The following is a 21,046-nucleotide window of genomic DNA, read 5'->3' as shown; positions in this document are numbered from 1 at the left end:
CATACGCATTTTTCCTACATCCCCACCCTCTTTCTATCTCATTCTTACATTGCACCACAGTCTAGCAGCAGAAAATTACTTTGAGGATTTTAAAATCCTCCATCCATGATACATGATCATCAGCATGAAGCTTTGCCAATGTTTCAAGGTCTCTATACCAATGAAGCCACATTTCCTTCAAACCTTATCTTGTACAAGCAGGTTGTATAAAATTGGCCAGACTCTCTCTCAGATGGTAGAGAATGAAGTGCAAGTCTCAAGGCCATTGCAGTAAAAGTAATAACTGACACCCACTTTTGACTCCAGGGACTTAGGACAATTTCTTTGTCAATGTTCTTAAATTAATTATGAATTTCAAGGGACAGTTATTAGATCTTAAAAGGTAACTAGAAATTAATAGGACAAAAAAGGGAACTAGGTCCTTAGTTATTTAGCTGGATAATATGTATGCACCATTCAGGTTCTCATTAAAGGATGATTTGTATATTTGGGGCCTTCATAAATGAGACTAACGCAGTGTCCTGGCAAACCAATCTAAAAATATTCAGAGAATATTCACAACATTCTGATTATGAACCATAGCATGCAATTTTTATAAAAAATGATAATAAGCAATTTATTCAAGAATCAGTGTCATTCAAGAATCAGTGACTAAACACATTTGTATTCACAGTCACGAAGCTCGACTTTTTTTCACACATGCTACTTTGGTAAAGTCTAAAAAGATTCTCTTTCAATGAATGTGCAGCGAATTTTCTTGGAAAAGGGCAGTATTTAGCATGATACTGTTTGAAGGTGTGGGCATAATCTAAAAGATTTCCCTAATATTAGAAAAAGAATTTAGTTGAATTTTCCAACTCACAAAGAGTTCTGAAACCATAAAGATGCCTATACCTATACTGTAAGCACTTATATAAAGTTTACATGTTTACGATAAAGAGAAATATGTAGAACAAAACTAGAAAGTTGTGCTTTTTCCTTAACGGTAATACTACCAAGGGCTCTGTGTAGCAGCTTCCTCACCATGAGAATCTTTTCAGCTTTAAAAAGTACTATTTCTTCTTTAAATTTATTTAACTTAACATACAGTAAAATCCATCCTTTGGGTTATTCAGTTCTATGAGTTTTGACAAACATAGACCCATGATCTTTCAATCAATCAATACTCCATTTATTTAGTCAGGTATTCTTAATGTCTTTGATCATTATTTTGTAGGCTTCAGAATACAAATCCAGCACATATTTTGTTAGATTTATATATAAAAATTTACTTTGATTGTATTACAAATGGCGTCATTTTTCTAATGTCAGTATTCAGGTGTTCATCGCCATTAAATAGAAATACAACTGATTTTATACTGACTTTGTATACTGCTACTGTGATAAAAATAAAATAATTTTAAAATAATTTTTATTTATTTAAAAATAAATTCTGTGATATTTTATCCATAGACAATCACGTTATCTGCAAATACGGCAAGGTTTATTTCTTCTGTTGCAACTGTATGTGTATACCTTTACTTACATGTCTTGCCTTATTGCATTGGCTGGGATTTCCAGTAGGTCTTGAATACAAGTGGTAAGAGTGGACATCACTGCCTACTTCTCAGGTTTAGAGGTGAAACACTCATTCATTATGGGTATGATGTTAACTGTTTGATCTTTGTATATGCTCTTTATTAGGTTAAAGATGTTAATAGTTTGCTGAAGTTTTTAATCATGGCTGTTTGTTGAATTTTGTCAGTGCTTTTTCTGCATCTACTGAAATCATCACAGGCTTTTCTTCTTTTGTCTGATTACATGGTAAATGACATTGATTGTTTTCTAAACATTGGACCAGTTTAGATGATTGTAATGTAATCTCCTGGATGACTGTAATGTAATCTCTTTCTAATGTATTACTGGATTCCATTTGCTAATATTGTGATAAAGATTTTTTTTGTGAAAGAAATGTTGGTCTGTAGCTTTCTTTTCTTATAATATTTTTGTTCAGTTTGGGTGTTAGGGCAAAGTTGCCCTTATAGAATAAGGTAACAAGTATTATCTTCCCTTATATTTTCTGAAATAGAATGTATAAAACTGGTGTTATTTTTTCCCCTAAATATTTAACACAATTTTCCAGTGAAACCGTGCGGTCCAGGAGTTTTCTTTAATGGAAGATTTAAAGTATGTGTCCTATTTTGTTAATAAACATAAAACTATTCAAATTATCACTTTCTTCTTGAATGGCTTTTGATTATTTGTGACTTTCAAGGAATTTGTTCATTTCACATACATTGTTAGATCTATGTACAGAGTTTTTGTAGTATTTCCTAATTACTATAATCCTCTAATACCTGTAGAGTCTTTAATGTTAGCTCTATTTCATTCCAAATTAGGTAATATGTGTCTTTCCTCTTTTTGTCTTGGTCAATCCAGCTAGAACTTTATCATTTTTTATTTACCTCTTCAAAGAACCAGCTTTTGGTTTCAATAATTTTCTCTACTACTTTCTCATTTTAAATTCCATTATTTATTGTCTCTATATGTATTATTTTCCCACTGTTTGATTTAGCTTTTACATGTTCTTCTTTTTCTACTTTCATTAGATGAATAGTTAAATTTACAGGCTTGAGACCTTTTCTTTCCTAACAAAAAAATTTATATCTATTAATTTTTTCCTCAGCACTGCTTTAGCTATCTTACACAAATTTTAGTAAGTTATATTTTCATTTTCTTTCAGTTCAAAATATTTGGTTCTTTCAAAGTATGTTTTATTTAAATTTGTGACATTTAATTTCCAAATGATTGTGGATGTCCCAGATTTGTAGTTTAATTTCATTTTGCTCAGAGGATATATTTTATACCATTTCAATTGTTTTAACATTCTTAAGATTTGTTCTGTGGCCCCAGTAGTACTGCTAAGCCATATTGGAGCCTGGAAAATTCAGTAATACTAATACTATCTTCATTTAACATTTTTATATTTTGTTTATCATTGATTTTTTCATTAATTGTGAGCTTTTAATGTGTGGTATTAAAATGTTACTTATCTTAATTAGCGCTTGTCTTACCCTGCTTGGGCTGCTATAACAAAGTACCTAGACTGGATGGCTTAAGGAGCAAAAATTTACATTCTCACAGTTCTGGAGGCAGGAAGTACAAGATGAGGTTGCCAGCATGTCTGACTTCTCGTAAGGGTCTTCTTTCTGGCTTGCACTTGGCTACCTTCTCACGGTGACCCTCACATGACAGAAGGACAGGGAGAGAATAAGAGAGAGGATGACAGAAAGACAGGGGTGGCGGGGAGGGAGAGAGAAAGCGAGAGCGAGATCTCCTCTTGTTATAAGGCCACAGTTCTATTAGATTAGGACCCCACCTGTATGATCTAATTTAATCTTAACTACCTAAGACACTATCACCGATATAGTCACATTGGGGTCTAGAGTTTCAACATATGAAATTTGGAGGGGGGCACAATTTGGTCCATAACAAATTTTTAGTGTCCCCTTAAATTCTGCATCTGGGGGAGGATCTCCCATGCCTCCTTGAGTCTTGCCACTGGGCCCAGGCTATAGTCTTAGTTTACTAGTGAACGTTCAGCATGCACTGAAAAGAAGAAGTATTCTGCTATAGTTTTAAATTACTTGTTTAAAATGTCAATTATATCAAGTAGGTAGATAATTTTCTGCCTTTCCGTAGATTGCCTTTTCATTTTGTTTCTTGTTTGTCTCTTTTGCTGTGCAGAAGCTTTTTAGTTTGATGTCTAGTCCCACTTGCTGATTTTTTTCTTTGGTTGCTTGTGATTTTGGTGTCACATCCAAACAAGAAAAAAAGGTGCCTAGGTTAATGTCCTAGAAATTTTCTCCTATGCTTTTTTCTAAGAGGTTTATGGTTTCAGGTCTTATGTATAAATCTTTAATCAATTTAGGGTTAATTTTCATTAGTGGTATAAGGGTTCAATTATCCCAGCACCATTTATTGAAGAGACTATCCTTTCTCCATTAAGTATTCTTGACTCACTATCAAATGTTAGTTGATCGATATGCAGTGTTTATTTCTGGGTTTTCTATTCTGTTTCATTGGTCTGTGTGTCATTTTTTATGCCCGTATCAAACTGTTTTAATTAGTATAGTTTTGTAGTATAATTTAAAATCAGGAAGTATAATGCTTTGCTGTTGTTTCTCAGAATTGCCTTGGCTATCTGGGCTCTTTTGTGGTTCCACAGAAATTTTAGGGTTTTTTTCCCCCACAGGTTTTGCAAATTCTTGCTGACTTTTTTGTATACTTTTTCTGTTGATTCCTGAAAGATGTGTATGCAAGTCTCCTTGTATAATTGTAGGTTTGTCTATTTTTCCTTTTAGTTCTAACAGTTTTATCTGTAATCTGCTTGACCTAGGTCACACAATAATAAAGAAAGTTTAATTTTGGAATTACACTTACTCTACCTTGCCACCAGTCACTGTTTCCCATGTACTGCTTTTATGTGCGTACTAGGACTGTTCTGTTTTCTTAATGAATTTACCCTTTTATCATTATGTAATGTTCCTCTCTATGCCTATTAATTTTCCTTGTTCTGAAGCACATTTTGACATTAATATAGCCATTCACCCTCCTTTTAATTACATTGCTTAATGTATCTCTTTTAATATCTTTAGGTTTTTTTTAGTTGCTCGTTTATTCTTTTTTTTAAAGTGTAGTTGAAACACAATGTTACATTAGTTTCAAGTGTATGACACACAGATTCAGCATTTCGCTACATTATGCTCACAAGTGTAGCTACCATCTGTCACCATACAACACTATTAAAATACAATTGACTATATTCCCTGTTGTACTTTTTAACTTCATGATTTATTCATTCCGTAATGGAAGCCTGTACCTGCCACTCCTCTTCACCCATTTTTTTTTTTAACTTTTTTATTTATTTTTTTGGGACAGAGAGAGACAGAGCATGAATGGGGGAGGGGCAGAGAGAGAGGGAGACACAGAATCCGAAACAGGCTCCGAGCCTGACGCGGGGCTCGAACTCACGGACCGCGAGATCATGACCTGGCTGAAGTCGGACGCTTAACCGACTGCGCCACCCAGGCGCCCCTCCTCTTCACCCATTTTATCCGTCCTTCTATCCCGACACCCATCAATTTGTTTTCTGTATTTATGGATATTTTCTGTTTTTTTATTCATTTGTTTTATTTTGCTTAGATTCTACCTATAAGTGAAATCATATGGTATTTTCCTTTCTTAGTCTGACTTATTCACTTAGCATAATACCTTCTAGTTCCATCCACGTTGTCACAAATAGCAAGATCCCATCCTTTGTTGTACCATCCTTTGTTATAGCTGCATAATATTCATATATATATCAATATATATATGATCAATATATATATATATCAATATATATGATCAATATATATATGATCGATATATAATCATCTTTATAAATGTTATACCATCCTTTGTTATAGCTCCATAATATTCATATATATACATATAAAATCATATTTATCCATTTATTGATGGACACAGGTTGCCTCCATATCTTGGCTAATGTAAATAATGCTGCGATAAACATAGGGGTGCATAGATCTTTTCAAATTAGTGTTTTTTTACATTGGGTAAATACCCAGTAGTGAAATTACTGTATTGTATGGTACTTCTTTTTAATATTTTGAGGAATTTCCATACTGTTTTCCACAGTGGCTACACCAATTTATGTTTCTACCAACAGCGCATGAGAGTTCTTTTTTCTCCACATCTTCATCAATACTTGTTATTTCTTGTCATTTTGGATTTTAGCCATTCTGACAGGTGTAAATGATATTTCACTACAGTTTTTGATTTTCACTTCCTGGATGATTAGTGATGAGCATTTTTCATGTGTCTGTTCGCCATTTGTATGTCTTCTTTGGAAAAATGTCTATTCAGGTCCTCTGCCCATTTATTAATTGGATCATTTGTCTTTTTGACTGTTGAGTTGTATAAGCTCTTTACATATTTTGATATTAACCCTTTATTGAATATATTATTTGCAAATGTATTTGTCCATTCATTAGGTTGCCTTTATATTTTGTTGATGGTCACCTTCACTGAGCAAAATCTTTTTATTTTTGTGTAGCCCAAATAATTTATTTTTGTTTTTGTTTCCCTTGTCTAAGAAGACATAACTAGGAAAACACTGCAAAGGCCAATGTCAAAGACATTACTACCTATGTTTACTTCTATGAAATTAATGGCTTCATGTCTCTTATTTAGGTCTTCACTCCATTTTGAGTTCATTTTTGTATTACGGTGTAAGAAAGTGATCCAGTTTCGTTCTTTTGCATGTAGCTGTCCAGTTTTCCCAGCACCATTTATTGAAGAGGCTATCTTCTCCCCATTGCATATTCTTCTTCCTTCCTTTGACATAGATTCATTAACTATATTTGAATCCCTTAACTTTTAATTAATCTATATCATTATTTTTTAAATGAGCTTTTGTAGTCAAAATGTAGTTATTTCTTATCTTTTATCTAATCTGACAACCTCTGACTCCTAAAAGGAATATAAATGCCACTTATATTTAATGTAATTATTTTATCATCATAACTAATTTATTATTATTTAAATATCAAATAGTAATTTATTATCATATAACATTAATAATATAATAATTAAAATTATTTTTTTCAGTTTGTCTCTTATCCACTTATTACCCATTATACTCTTTGCCACCACCCTGCTATCATTTCTGCCTTCACCATGTTTTTATTTGTCTTCTAATGGATTATTTCAATATTTTAATATTTTATGCTCAATTTTAATGTATCTATTGTTCTTTATATATGCCTGTTTAGCATTCACTACAGGCACAATAATATGCACACCTCAGTTTAACCCTGTACATAGAGTTTGTTAACGTTTTAAATAAAATGTAAGAGTCTTAAACCTATGGATTTCTACACTCCCAACTTTATGATATACTTGTCACATATCTTACACCTACATGCTTTGAACCCACCAAAAGGGTGTTCAAATATCTGTTTTCAAGAGTCCCGTGTACATTAAAAATCTTTACAGAAGAAGAACATTGCATTATATTTACTCTGATATTTATAACTTCGGCTTTTTTGTTTTTTGTTTTCAATAGGCTCTACACCCAGCATGGAGCCCAACACTGGGCTCAAATTCATGACCCTGAGATCAAGATTCAGAAACTTAACTGACTGAGCCACCCAGGCGCCCCTCAGTTGTTTTTTCTCTCTTTCTCTCTCTCTTTCTTTCTTTCTTTCTTTCTTTCTTTCTTTCTTTCTTTCTTTCTTTCTCTCTCTCTCTCTCTCTCTCTCTCTCTTTCTTTCTTTCTCTCTCTCTCTCTCTCTCTCTCTCTCTCTCTCTCTTTCTCTCTCTCTCTTTCTTTCTTTCTTTCTTTCTTTCTTTCTTTCTTTCTTTCTTTCTTTCTTTCTTCCTACTGATACATTTACCTCTGATATTTTCTTTGTTCAGCCTGCGAACTAGCTTGCGTTAGCATTTCTTTCAAAATAAATTTGGTGATGAAGCCTATTACTTTCTCTTGATCTGAGAATGTCTTTATTTTTTTTCAATTCCTGAAGGATATTTTCAATGGATATAGAATTCAGAGTTACTTAGTTTTAGCATTTTAAAAATGCATCCCTATATTCTGGCTTCCATACTGATGGAAAAACTATAGGCTTACAGAAAACGTACAGACTACCATCTCTCCAAAGAAGAAACTGCAGTGGCTACAGATGAGAAAGAACTCATATGTCGTAGAATTAGTTCAGGAAAGCCTCTATATTAGTTTGCTAGGGCTGCCATCACAAAGCACCACAGATCTGGTGGCTTAAACAATATAAATTTACTTTCTCATGATTTGGGAAGCTAGAAGTCCAAGATCAAGGTGTCAGCAAGATTGGTTGCTTCCGAGGGCTGCTCCCTTGGGTTTGCAGATGACCATCTTCTCCCTGGGCTTTCCTACAGTCTTCCCTCTGTGTGTTTGTTTGAATCTCCCCTTCTTAGAAGGACACCAGTCATTTTAGATTAGTACCCACCCACGTAACCCCATTTTAACTTAATTTACCTCTTTAAAGACCCCATCTACAAATACATTTGCATTCTGAGGTACTGGGGGTTAGGACTTCAATATATGAATTTTGGAGGGTGGACATAATTCGGCTCATAACAGTCACTGAACAAACAGTAACAATAAAAACAATAATAACAGCAAGAATATGTTCCTGAATGGCATGTGTTATTTATCTTTGTTCACTTTTAACAGTTTTTCTGTACTGTTGATTCTCAGAAGTTTGATTATGATGTGTGTGGGCATGGTTTTTATTTCAATTTTCCTGGTTGGGGTTTGTTGAGAAATCCTTGGAATTGTGATGGCCATGAAAACCAGCAGCCCAGGAGCTTCATTTTGGCTTTATTTGACCTGATTCTGAGCTCATTCATCAAAAAGAGCCTTTTCCCAAAGGCAATTAGTTGATACCAGAGCTACCTGGAGACAGCCGTTGCAAACTGGGGCAAACAAAGAGCTGACCAAAACAACTTAAAGGAAAAAGTCATAGAAGGAGACGTCCAAGGGGGGGCTTTGAGAAGCTCTGACATATCCCAGGATATATAGGAAGCAGAGAGAAAGTGCAAGTTTATGCACATGCCCAGGAAAGACCCTTGAAGACTCTATTCTCCCATGTGTGGGTGACCTTGAGACTCTGCACAAGCAGGAAGTGAATGTTGAGGCAGTGTGGAAAAAACAATCTGACCTGCGTTAATGGTATGCTCCCGTGCCACACTGAGCCCTTCAGCACTGCTACAATTTAGTTCATTACAATAAGTGATTATTACAATAAGACAATAAGTGATTATTACATTTGAGCAGTTATTAATTTCTCCTCCCACTGATTCTAACATTCTTACTTTAAAATATAGCTTTCATTATTACTTAGGAATGTAAAGGCCAACACATCAGAAGATAACTACCATTGAGAAGATAGTTTGTTTTCCTCACAGACTCCAAGAAGATGGGGTACACCATGCAATGAGTTAGGGGTGGGAGGAAGTACATGGGAAAACACCAGGGTTAGTCAGGAGGCAGAGGGAGAGAGGGGAAATATGGGCAAAAGCATTTCTTGTGGATTTTTGGGAAGGAACTGGTAAGGTAGGGTATGTAGGCTTAGAATTGTCTGGTGGGAATAATTTCAGCATGCTCTAGGGCAGAAGGGACTGTCCTTTATTGTCTGGTACCTTGCTATTACAGGATGAATCATCTCCCCATGACCCACCAATTCATATGTTGAAGTCCAACCCCCCACTACCTCATTATGTGACCATATTTAGAGACAGGGTCTGTAAGGGGGTAACTAAGATAAAATGAGGTCATGTGGGTGGGCCTTAACTGAATATGACTGTCCTTATAAGAAGAAGAGTTTAAGAGACAGATACACACAGAGGGAATACCATGTGACAACAGGGACTAGATTGCCATCCACAAGCAAAAGAAAGCAAACTTGTTGAAATCTTGATTTTGGACTTCTAGCTTCCAGAATCATGAGAATATAAATTTCTGTTGCTTAAACCACCCAGTTGGAGTTATTCTGTTATGGTAGCCCAAGGATACTAATACAGCGACCCTGGGGTGATTATGGCAGGTGCAAAGTGCCCAGAGAGTGAGAGCCTGAAGAGGTGGTTGGGGATAGGGGCCCTGGATGGGTTGGTTTGCATTTGCAGGGTGAGCTGTTTTTTGTAGCTCTAGGAATTGGCTAACCCTGGAAGAGACAGTCTTTCCAGGGTCAGCAAGGCCCTCAGATATCAAAGCATCAGAATATGGAAAATAAAAGGCATGGTTCATCGAATTCTCTCTAGTTTTTAAAAAAAATCAGAACAAAACCTTGAAAGCACAATAGTTTGAAGACATAAAAAAAAATAAAGAAGTCTTGTCAGTATACCTTACCATCTTAAACAAAAAACCTTTTTATAAACCAAAATGATCTATCAAAAGATAACTATATTAGAGCACTCATTTCCAACTATTACTCCTTCCTAAGTACTATTTTTCTGCTACAAAATGACAAAAACGTCTATCTTGCACTAAAATATAGAAAATGCTTGGTCCAGATTAAATCTCAAATAAAATCACATTAAGTAGCTTGGGGACATACCTTCATTTTTGATATTAAAACAGAAACTGAAAAATCACATATATTCTTAGCATAAATATAAGTCCTGCTAAAAAAAAAATAGTCCCGTGATATTCTATTTAAATCTGTGTTCTGTGAAATGGAGCATATATAGCTCAGAGAAAAGAAGAATTTATTTGAATTCCTGAATAGTTGGGTTCTTAGAGGACTGTAAAGGAGGAAGTTGGACTGGTGTGCGAGAGCAGGGTCACGGTGAGCTTAGAAATTCGAATGTTTGAGAATCCGTTAGAAATCTGAATTCTATCCTGGAGGCAATGAGAGTGACTGACAGATTTTAACAAAGTAGAGACTGGTCATATTTGCATGTTAGAAAGTATAATCTGGTGGACAGTAGATAGTACTGGATGGTAGAGTTGAATAGATCGAAACCAGAAGTTTTTAAAATTCAGCAGGAAAAAAATATGCCCTTAAATGAAATCGTGGTTGGATACATAATAATAATAAATAGGGCAGATAATTTGAAAAATATAAGGACACGCCCTCAATACTATTTTTTGACCAAATTAATACAGGGGAAAGAAGAGAGGAGAATGATTTAAGAATGACCGACTCCTAGACTACTAAGTGAGACCAGATGTCAATAATCTAAAAAGGGAAATATAGGCAAGGCAAGATATTTTGGAAGAAAACTGAAATTTACTTCTAAATAAGCTGATGTTGAGTTTCTCTGGAAAATATGTTTGCTCACTCAATTCATAAACCTGTTCTCCTTGCCTGCCTCTATTACAGAGGCTAAATCCAAATACTCAATTTTATTAGTCTCCCTAGCAACCAAGGTTACCACGTGACAATCACCTAGCCAATGGCATGGCCAAACACATTGCCCTTTCCCATTTCTGCCTTCCTCCTACCTTGGATGTGAGATGTATAGAATCTCAACAGTCACTTTAAGAACATAAGGTGACAAGCATGAAGCAAATACCAAGGAAATCCCTTAGTCCTTGACTTTAATAGTATTAGAGTTGAAAATCTATGCCATAACTGTCCATCTCCTCTGTTTTCTTAAGTCACCTAGGAAAACTTGTCTCTTTTCTGGCATCCAAATGCATTCCTAACTCCACTCTCCACTTGATTAAGATTTCTGACGGTGATGTCTGGAAGACGTTGAGTGGGCTTCTGCCCCCATGTCTCAGATGCACCCTGATCGTCACCATCAGGACTGCATGAGACTGAAACCACTGATTCTGGTCAGCTGGAACTCTGTCTCAGGGCAGTCACTGTGAGTGTAGCAACCCAGGGACCAGGCTGTGTGGCATACAAATGCTAGTTTGGTTCTTAAACCCAAGGTCAGCTGGCTTCACCGAAAGTGTCCTGAGTGCCTTATTTAAAATGTAGGCCTTATCCTCAGTGATTCCCATCTAGCAGGTTTGGAGTAAAGCCCAGAATCAATCACTCCTCTTTGTGATTCTGGTGACTGACTAGGGTTAGTCTATCATGATAGCATCTGAACTTGACTGGAGAGCATCATTTGCAAATTTAATGTTATATAATTTTACCATATCTCACATTCCTACCATGTACAAAATGCAACTCCATCCATGTGCTAATCCTATTCCATGACACTTTATTCTTTTTCTCCGTTATTAATCCTCATGCTGCTGTGTTTTCCTCCCAAAAGTTTAAATGTGCCATCAACCCTCATTCTATTTGAAGAACAAAAAATAAAACTCCTTGCACCCTCACCTTCAAAGAACATACTGTGTGATCCTACCTAAATAAATAGGTAGGATCCTACCTAAATGAATACTGGCTTTTTTTCTTTTTAATTTTTTTAATGTTTATTTTTTGAGAGAGAGAGAGAGAAAGAGACACAGTGTGACAGGGGAGGGGCAAAGAGAGAGGGGTCCACAAAATCCAAAGCAGGCTCCAGGCTCTGAGCTGTCAGCCCAGAGCCCATGCAGGTGCCCCATGCAGGTGGGGCTCGAACCCACGAGCAGTGAGATCAATATACTGGCTTTTTCTAACAACAGACTAATTCCTTTGCAATTGTCCCAAGGGATGGCATCCTTTCCCAATGCCCCATAAAACACAAGGCCTACAATTAAAGTTGCCACTCTTCTAAATCCCCAGTGTCGATTCATTTGTTCTTCCATGTGTAGAAATATCTTGGCTCCTAACACACAACTTACTTCCCTAGATCTAGGTTCATGAATCCATATTCATGGAAGACTTCAGTTTGGGATGTCAAAATCTTCTCTAGCCCCACACCTAGTAATGTTGTATACGTTTAATAGCCATGTGAAAAGGTTAGCCGATAACTTAGCTTTAAAATTCATGCCTAATCTTCAGTAAACTTTATTTCCCCACCACCTCAAAAACAATATGGTTATAATATTATCTGGAACTATTGTCTTAGAAATTTCAGACACCAATATTTTTCTACTTGACCACAACCTTTCATTGAATGTCCAGCTGGCTGATGCTCTCACTCCTGTGACCACTGCTTTTTCACTTCTATAGTGATTTTATAGAGCTCTTTTAAGTGCTTACTAAAAACCTGGCATTTGTCTTCTGAATATTTATCATGGCCCATCTACATTGGCCTTTGTCCCAGTATATGGATCACAGGTAATTAAGGAAATGGCTTTGGTTCCCAGGTCCAGAGATGCAGAGAAAGGTCATGTCTGAAATGATAGCAGAGTCCTATTACAGGCGATATCAAGTCCCAGGCACAACCCCAGCATGCTCCTGTGTACATCTGTAATGCAAACAAAGCTTCAGAGCAGCGGCCAGTTCCTAATTTTCCTTGCAATGAGGCAAGTCCAGCCAACAGCTGACCTCATTCCTTATTTTCTTTCGGGTTGATTGAGCTAGCCTGAGCAATAAATAGGACTAGTTGGGGATCATTTAGTTTGGCAGACCTCAGTTTCTGCAGAAACTATAAAAATGGGATATATAAAGATACTGCTAAAATGATCACAGTTAGGGACTAGCTGCCTCAATAAAAATCAAGCATAAGCTGGCTGCTCTCTGGACCCGGGAATACCATGCAGGGTACCAGAAGAGAGAGCATTAAGGGAGACTGAGTGGTACAGTAGTCAATAGTTGAGTCTGCGCTGCTTGTAGTCAACAGTGTATTCTACACTGATACATTGCTGCCCTTCTGTTAAAGCCAATAAACGTTATCTTCTGTTGGCGAAAAGACATTAAGGTTAATACTTCAATTATTTACTTCTAGGAACAGGTGGAGGTTACCATCCGCTCCTTTCAAGTTCTGCAATTCAATGTATCTATATTTCAATTTATCATATAGTGATTTCTTACCTAATATAGACTGAGAACTGATAATATAAAGATGAAAAAAAATTTTTATGTGTTCCAGTGTGGAAGGGGCTGTCATTGGCTCCTATAAAACCCTACCGTGGTCCAAGGGGCAAGACACACATTCTTATAAACACTCTTATCAGACCAGCAGAACTGCTGTTCAAAATCCAAGCATAAATCAGACAGCCTTTATCAAGATTCCTTGGTCTCCTTTCAGGTAGACCAACTCATCTTTGCTGTTCTTGAAATATAATTTACACAACTACCATACTTTGTACAAAATTAGAACTTAGAAGCCTCTCTACAAAATAGCTATCTTTATTATCCTATATCATACTACAGTATAATAACATTTAAAAAGGAAAAACGATCTATCAACTACCTATAATCATATACATATGATTCTTGTTTGAATATTAGACTAAATTAATTTTATCCTGACCAATGGATAATTTTAACATTAAACTGTTCTATTGAGACCAATGTGCATGGTGAATTGAATATTATTCAGTTAATATAATCAAAGGGCCAATAATGGATAATTTTTTTAGACCTGATATATGTGGCTTATTGATCGAGTTGTTTGTCTCAAAAGAAAATAGATTATAGCTAATATCTTTCTCCATTTGTGTGTTTCAGTGGAAAAGTCAAGTCCATTCCCCAAGAAGACAATTTCAACCCTATGGAGGCCAGCTTTCACTTAGTCTGCTAGAAGGCGGGAAGCTCTCCTGGTGATTTAACTGGCCATTTTAATTTTGTAACATTGCTACAAAGTTTCAAATCTGACACTAAATTACCCCTTTAGCTCTCTATAGCATCAGAATCGGTGGAAAAATAGACTATTTTCACTTCTAGCATAAACCTAGACTTTGTTATACAATGTAAAATAGCCCACTTTAAAACATCGGGCCAAAAAAAAAAAAAAGCAAAGAAAGAAAGAGTAGATGAAAGTCATTACACAATGTTTAAATTGCACTGAATTTATATACACAATAAGGATCAAAATGAGAAAAAGTTCTTACCATTTGCAGGCAAACAGCCTGAACTGAAAGATATATCATCAATAGCTATGACTTCATCTTGTTCAGGAGTTGAAACTATTTGACCTTGAAAAACAACCTGCACAAGAGAAACAAGATGAAAGCACAAAGCAAGGAACATCACTGTCTCGAAGTCTTACAGCACAGAGCCTACCAATGAAAAACTTATCACTTCCTAGAAGCATTTTGGTGACCATTTCCAATTCCAACTGGAAAGAGATCTAAGCATACACTCTTAAGGACAAGAAAATGTAGTCATCCATGCATCTCAAATAGCATACACCAGCTCTTTAGTATTTACCAGATCTTGGACCCAGCTGCCTCTTGATCTCTGGTTTTTTGCCATTTTGCAACTGTGTCCCATTTCCACTTCTGGTTCTCTAAATTTTGCTCACAGACTTGGATGTCCTTGTGCTATATCCTCCTGTGCATTTTCTGCTATTATATAAACAAAACTTGGGACAGTGACTGGAGATGGTTGTTCAGCGACTTCTTATTAAAATGAGTGAACGTGATACTGGGACATGAAGGCAACCCAAGTATGCACCAAGAGGAAATACTCTGGTATAATAAATCTGAGAACCTTAGAAAGAAACTACTCTCCAATTTCCTAGTTATTTAAATCCGTTGAAAATTGGTGTGTGGGTGGAGAGTTTTATCCCAACCTCACTAATGAATACCAATGATGTTTGAGTCTTAATCCATGGATGCATTAAACTTGTGGGCATTGTTTAGCCTTGTTTATGACATAAACATCTTATTATTTCAAAATGTCAGCACTGTTTTTTAACTTAACCGTTAGTCTGCATACAGTGAATACAACTGACCCTAGGAGATCATTTTGCTGTGGTGCATTCTCTTTTCTTTCCTATACAACATGATGTACTGATATATTTCCTTTCAAACCAGATGTACTAGACTATTAAAAATATGATGTGAAACACCCACAACCTATCGAGTAATGTGTCAATATGTAGCCCTAAGAAAGTCAACTTTTCTTCACATAAAACAGAATGACCACGTGACTACTTGTAAAGCAGGGCCATGTTGGAAAAGACCTATCAAAGATTGCTGCGTAGGCAAAATCATCCACTTGGTATCTAAAAAGGTGAGTGCTGGATATACATTTGAAATAGAAAATTTTGAGCAAAAATAAATAGAATGGGAAAAGTACTTGGCAAACAGTAGTAACCAACTCCAAATGTTTTCACTCCAGATTTGTGTGATCTCTGGTAGAGACTAGATCTTTTGGGGAATACATATATGCAAGTAGGTTAAGTGTGACTAACCTTATACCACACCTAGAAGACAAGAGTTACAAAGAGTTTAGTCTCAAGGTTTATTTGTAGCACCCAGCAGATCATTTGCAAAATCCCTTCATAGTACATTAGTATCAGAATCATGAGTACAATGGGAGAGTTTTGCAAGCATACTAACTGATACTTTCTCAGTATGTATTTTTTCTCACTACTTCCAGAATTCTCTGTAAACCCAACTCCTAGGTTTATAGTTTTAGTCATTCTTTGACAGTTTCTAAAAATTTAGTTTGTAGATTCCATTTGGAAAGAAAATTAGTGGATTTTCTTTTCCAACTTAATGCCTGAACATTATTTCTGATGTTAATATAGTTTTGGTTACTAGATTTTGGCTACTATTTGTTTTCAATGTTTATTTATTTATTTTGAGAGAGACAAGGTTGGGGCAGGGGGGTAGGGGCAGAGAGAGATGGAGAGAGAGAATTCCAAGCAAGCTCTAGCTTTCAGCACAGAGACCAATGCGGGACTCGAACCCATGAACCATGAGGTAATGACCTGAGCCGAAACCAAGAACCAGATGCTTCACTGACTGAGCCACCCAGATGTCCCTGGGCTACTCTTCATCATGGAATAATCTTATTTTGGTATTGGTGTAAGATTCGATGAATTACTTTAGTTATGTGAATCTAAGAGTTATACTTCAACCATTTTGCATCCCTTTTGTGACCTAATTTATAAACATTTAAAATCATGTTGCAATTTTGCTTTGCTGTTTCATAAAAAGCTGTTTCAGAGGATAAGAAAGGAAAAAAAAAAGACTGCTATATAGGAATGGTTTTATGTGAGGGCAGTAGAGCATAGTGATTAAAGTATGTATTTGGAACTAGACTAATTGGGTTCAAGTTCCAACTATACCACTTAATAACAACAGGACCTTGGAGAAGTTATTAACATCTCTGTACCTCAGTTTTCTTCTTTGTAACACTGTACTGATAAAAAATAATAAATTTTTACCTATATGAAAAGATTTTCAAGGACAAATGAATTATTACATGTATATCAGCATTTAGTATATAGTTTACATTAAATAAGTATTAGCTCTTATTGTAACACAGTTATTAAAGTATTTAAGTATTAAAGTATTTAAGTAATAAAGTATTTATAAAATATTTATAAAGTATTAAGTATTACATGAATGTTTACAGATTTCCCGTTGGATACATTCCTTTGTTCTTGCCAAACTAAGAACACACCTGCAGTAGCCATATTTAAAGAGAGAAGCAAACATTAAGTGTTAACTCATCACCAGTCTCTTCCTTCTTTCTCCACACTCTCCCCACAAACCCATCAATCTTCAGGGTTCCAACTGTCACCCAGGCTGATAAAACACAAATTTATATCCCAAAAGTCAACCTCCCCCCTGAGCTCTCTGCGCATATCTCCACAGACTTCTGGGCATTTTTACCAGATGACACAAAACCACTTCTAAATCATAATGTTTTTCCCCTCAAACTGGACGTGTCCCTGACTCCTTTTCTCTGACAATGGCACCAGAAGACTGCCACTTTTCAACGCTCAGAACTCCAAAGCGACTTGCAGAACCACTTTCTCTTCCAGCCACATCTCCAGTCCATCAACACCTGTTAAGCTTTAAGCCCTCTCTCCACTCCATTCCTACTTCTACTCCTGTATCTTCCCACCTGATCTAGTGAAAAGGCTTTTAAATTACCTTCTCGCCTTCAATTCTCTCCATCAGTTTGCAATTATGTATATTTGTTTGATTCAATTAAATCATATGTTAATTCTGTCTAACTGAAGTAAAGTCAGAGGGAAAATTGGCTGCCATTTGAGCCCACTGGTCCAGCAAGAGGAAATGTTTTTCTTAGGGAGAACATTATTTCTCCAAATGTAGGAAATTCACCATTGGGTCTGTGTAGCTATAAAACATAAGACCTATTGGGCATAACTTGATACTCTAGTTAAATATATTTAAACAGAAAGACATTCCAGAGATTTTGGCTGGGATCCTGAAAAGAAGGATGCGTTGAACTAGCTCAAGAAAGTGGAACCTCGAGATCATGTTTTTCAAAAAGCCAGAGATGTGGTTGGAAGCCATATTTGTGTATGATAGCTGTATTTCTAAGAAAAGTGATGCCTACCATTCCTTGTTTTCCTCAAAACTTTGGCAAATACGTTTTTCCAAACATCTACCTCATTTTAACTGTTTTGGGGAAATCAAGAAAGAATAGCAAACTAGCATATAATGAAGTTAGAAGTTGGGCAACATCACAGAAGTCAAGTATGGCCTGCACTGGTCCAATAGTAACTAGGACACAAGTTGCTTTCACGTGAAACATTTTAAGAGAAGATGGCCTCTGAGGGAGGCAAGGGGTCAGCGCTCAAGCCACTTGATTTAAATTCTCGATGAAACTTTGACAGTAGCGAAATAACAGACATAAACTGACTTGAATGACACTCGTAACTACATGAACAGAAACTCTTGTAGTTGTATTTATTGTATTAGACTTTTCTTAATTAGTAGTGTACATTCAATATAATTATCAAACGTGTGAAACAGAAAAAGATGAAAGTAATTTTTCACCATCATGTGTTCACATAGTAAATGTTTTTTCTTTTTCTTTTTTTTTTTTTTGAGAGAGAGAGAGAGTACGCACAAGTGAGCAAGGGGCAGAGAGAGAGAGAGAGAGAGAGAGAGAGAGAGAGGGAATCCCATGAGGTGCAGAGAGAGAGGGAGAGAGAGTGCAGAGCCCAGAGTGGGGCTCGAGCTTACCCGATGAAGGGCTCGAACTCACAAACCGTGAGATCATGACCTGAGCCAAAGTTGGATGCTTAACCGACTGAGCCACCTAAGTGCCCCAATAGTCTTAAATTACAAGGTAAAATGCCTCAGTTATGCTTTAGAAAAGTTTGCGAGTAGAAATTTTTTTCAGTTAATGATTTGTATCTATTTTTATGAATAACTTCTCTTCTGTCTGTGTTAATAAAACGTACTATTTCTGAATAGGACACTGCTAAACACCCTTTGGCGTGTCTAAATGGAATATCAAAGAACTGACAAGCAGATAATTGCATATGAAAAATGTTGCAGCATTTTTTAAAAATCAGGCAGTAGCTTCTCATTTACTTTAAGAGTCCAAACATTCAACTTGAAAGCCACGGTCAGGGATGCACTTAGTAGTACAGTATTCCTTCCTTCCGACCCATAAAACTAATACTTGAGCTCTTTTCAAGAACAAAGAAAAGGAGCGCGAGAGAAGGTGTCACTTGCATCTGAGCCCACATTTCTGCTACAGGTTGAGCGTGGTTTATTCTTTGCTTCTGCAAATATTTTAGGACAATAGCAGAATTAACTGGTTAAGTCTACAATTTTGAGTAATGCAATTGCAGTCAATCAGCAGAATAATGTTTAATAATGTTTTATCCAACACAGCAGACAAAGGAATGCTTAATGAATCACATGCAACGTATTTAACCAAATCTAGAAGTTGGATTTTTTTTCTTTTATAAAGCCTTATAATGCTTTAATATGATAAAAAAAAATTTATCATGGCTCAGTGAGTAAATGATTGAGATGTGAAATCACACTATACTGGGTTCTAATCTGGATATGATTTAATACGCTATTGCACTCTCTAAAGCTCATAATCCTCATGTAAACAGTGGGGTATATTATAATTTGGATTCAGAGGACTGCCATGAAGGATCAATAAAATAATATACACAAAGGACTACGTAGTGCTTTACACATAGTAAGTGCTCAGTAAATACTAGATGTCATTATTCCTTAAGCACCTTCTGAAATTTTCTTCGATGCTGCTATCTTTGTTGACTAAATGCATAAACACCATTCTTTGTTTATGTAGCAGTATTCCCTCAGAAATGAACGCGCTTCAATTTTATTAAGGGATGAACTTAGTACTTTACAGATAAAGGTGATAAAGCCCTCACATGGCAGCTAGATCCAGAGGCTTTTTCAAAGGAGGGATTTTTTTTTTAATGTTATTTATCTTGAGAGAGAGACAGAGAGAGCATGAGCAGAAGAGGGACAAAAGAGAGACACAGAATCTAAAGTAGGCTCCAGGCTCTGAGCTGTCAGCACAGAGCCTGACATGGGGCCCGAACCCACGAACTGAGAGATCATGACCTGAGCAGAAGTCGGACGCTTAACCGACTGAGCCACCCAGGCACCCCCAGAGTTTTTTTTTTCAGAAACCCCTGCTAAGTGAGGGTCCAGCTGAAACTAAAGTCTCTTACATGGACATTTCTAAAGGAAAAGCACGAATGGCTTTAAAACTGTCAGAGGCAGCATGGAGAAGAAACTGCAGAAAGCAGAAGAATTCTCAGAGGCTTGTAAACTGACGAGGCAGCAGATATTGTCTGGAGATGCTGATTACAAAATGCCCTCGAATAAGCCTCTTGCTAAAGCTGTTCAGGACGAAGCTTTGAGAGGGTGTCGGGCAGCATGAGACATGCAGCACATCTCTGTGGCTCAGCTAAAAAAAAGCATGTGAACCTCTGCTTCCCTGCTGACAGGAGAGAACTAAAACATACCTGCCATCTTAAGGACCGGTGTAGCCCAAGGATCCCCAGAGAGTCATACGGCTTCCCAAGTTTTACAAAGCCTCTAAGGTAGAGGCACTGTTTTCATATCAGCAATAAAGTATTTTGGCAAACAAGTTAATATATTGCACATGCATCTGCTTTCGTTGGAGCCACTGCTGTATTTTAAAGCACTCAAGTGAATAACCACACTGCCTCAGCTCCAGCTGAATGGCCCTGGAGGTGATATATTTGGGAGTTTTAAGTTTTATATCTAGTGGCTACACATATTTAATCATCAACCCCTGCAATGTGCCATTTGGGAACGGATAGCTGTGAAAAACGAGGAAGTTGCTTTAAAAGGTTTAACGCTCAAGACTCAGCAGGTTCCAACTGTAGCCAACATCCAAATAAATCTCTGTTGGGCTACTCACTAGTAAAGACCCTGACCTTCAGTTAGAGACAGAGATGAGAAGGCACAAAGCTTGGCGAAGATAGGTTAAGACTCTTTTACCATCCACTCTGTTTCAAAGTTGGAAAATATGTGTAAATGCTGACAAGGTTCATACACAGACAAAATTCCATTTCTGCCATTCAGGTGTATATGGGCACACAGGCAGAGGGGACTTCAGCAAGTCCACCCTTTAGCATCTAGTCAGTGTGACTCAGTCCCCTCAAAAGCACTCTTGGCTCTACTCTGTTGCTTTGTTGTTGTTGTTGTTGTTGTTGTTGTCGTTGCTTTTGTTGA

At 36.6% G+C, this 21,046-nt stretch overlaps 1 protein-coding gene across 2 annotated transcripts in view; it reads right to left on the bottom strand.

Annotated features, from left to right (window-relative positions):
* MALRD1 (MAM and LDL receptor class A domain containing 1) overlaps positions 1-21,046 on the bottom strand; it is a 754,681-nt gene that overhangs the window by 695,466 nt on the left and 38,169 nt on the right. For both annotated transcript variants that reach the window (XM_027074220.2, XM_053225367.1), the window contains exon 5: positions 14,465-14,561. In XM_027074220.2, the coding sequence (XP_026930021.1) occupies positions 14,465-14,561 (97 nt within the window). The remainder of the gene's footprint in view (positions 1-14,464; positions 14,562-21,046) is intronic.

This window comes from Acinonyx jubatus, chromosome B4 (assembly GCF_027475565.1).
Source record: "Acinonyx jubatus isolate Ajub_Pintada_27869175 chromosome B4, VMU_Ajub_asm_v1.0, whole genome shotgun sequence".
Classification (NCBI taxonomy): domain Eukaryota; kingdom Metazoa; phylum Chordata; class Mammalia; order Carnivora; family Felidae; genus Acinonyx; species Acinonyx jubatus.
The sequence above is the reverse complement of the archived record's forward strand: the minus strand, read 5'-3'. Positions and strand labels throughout refer to the sequence as shown.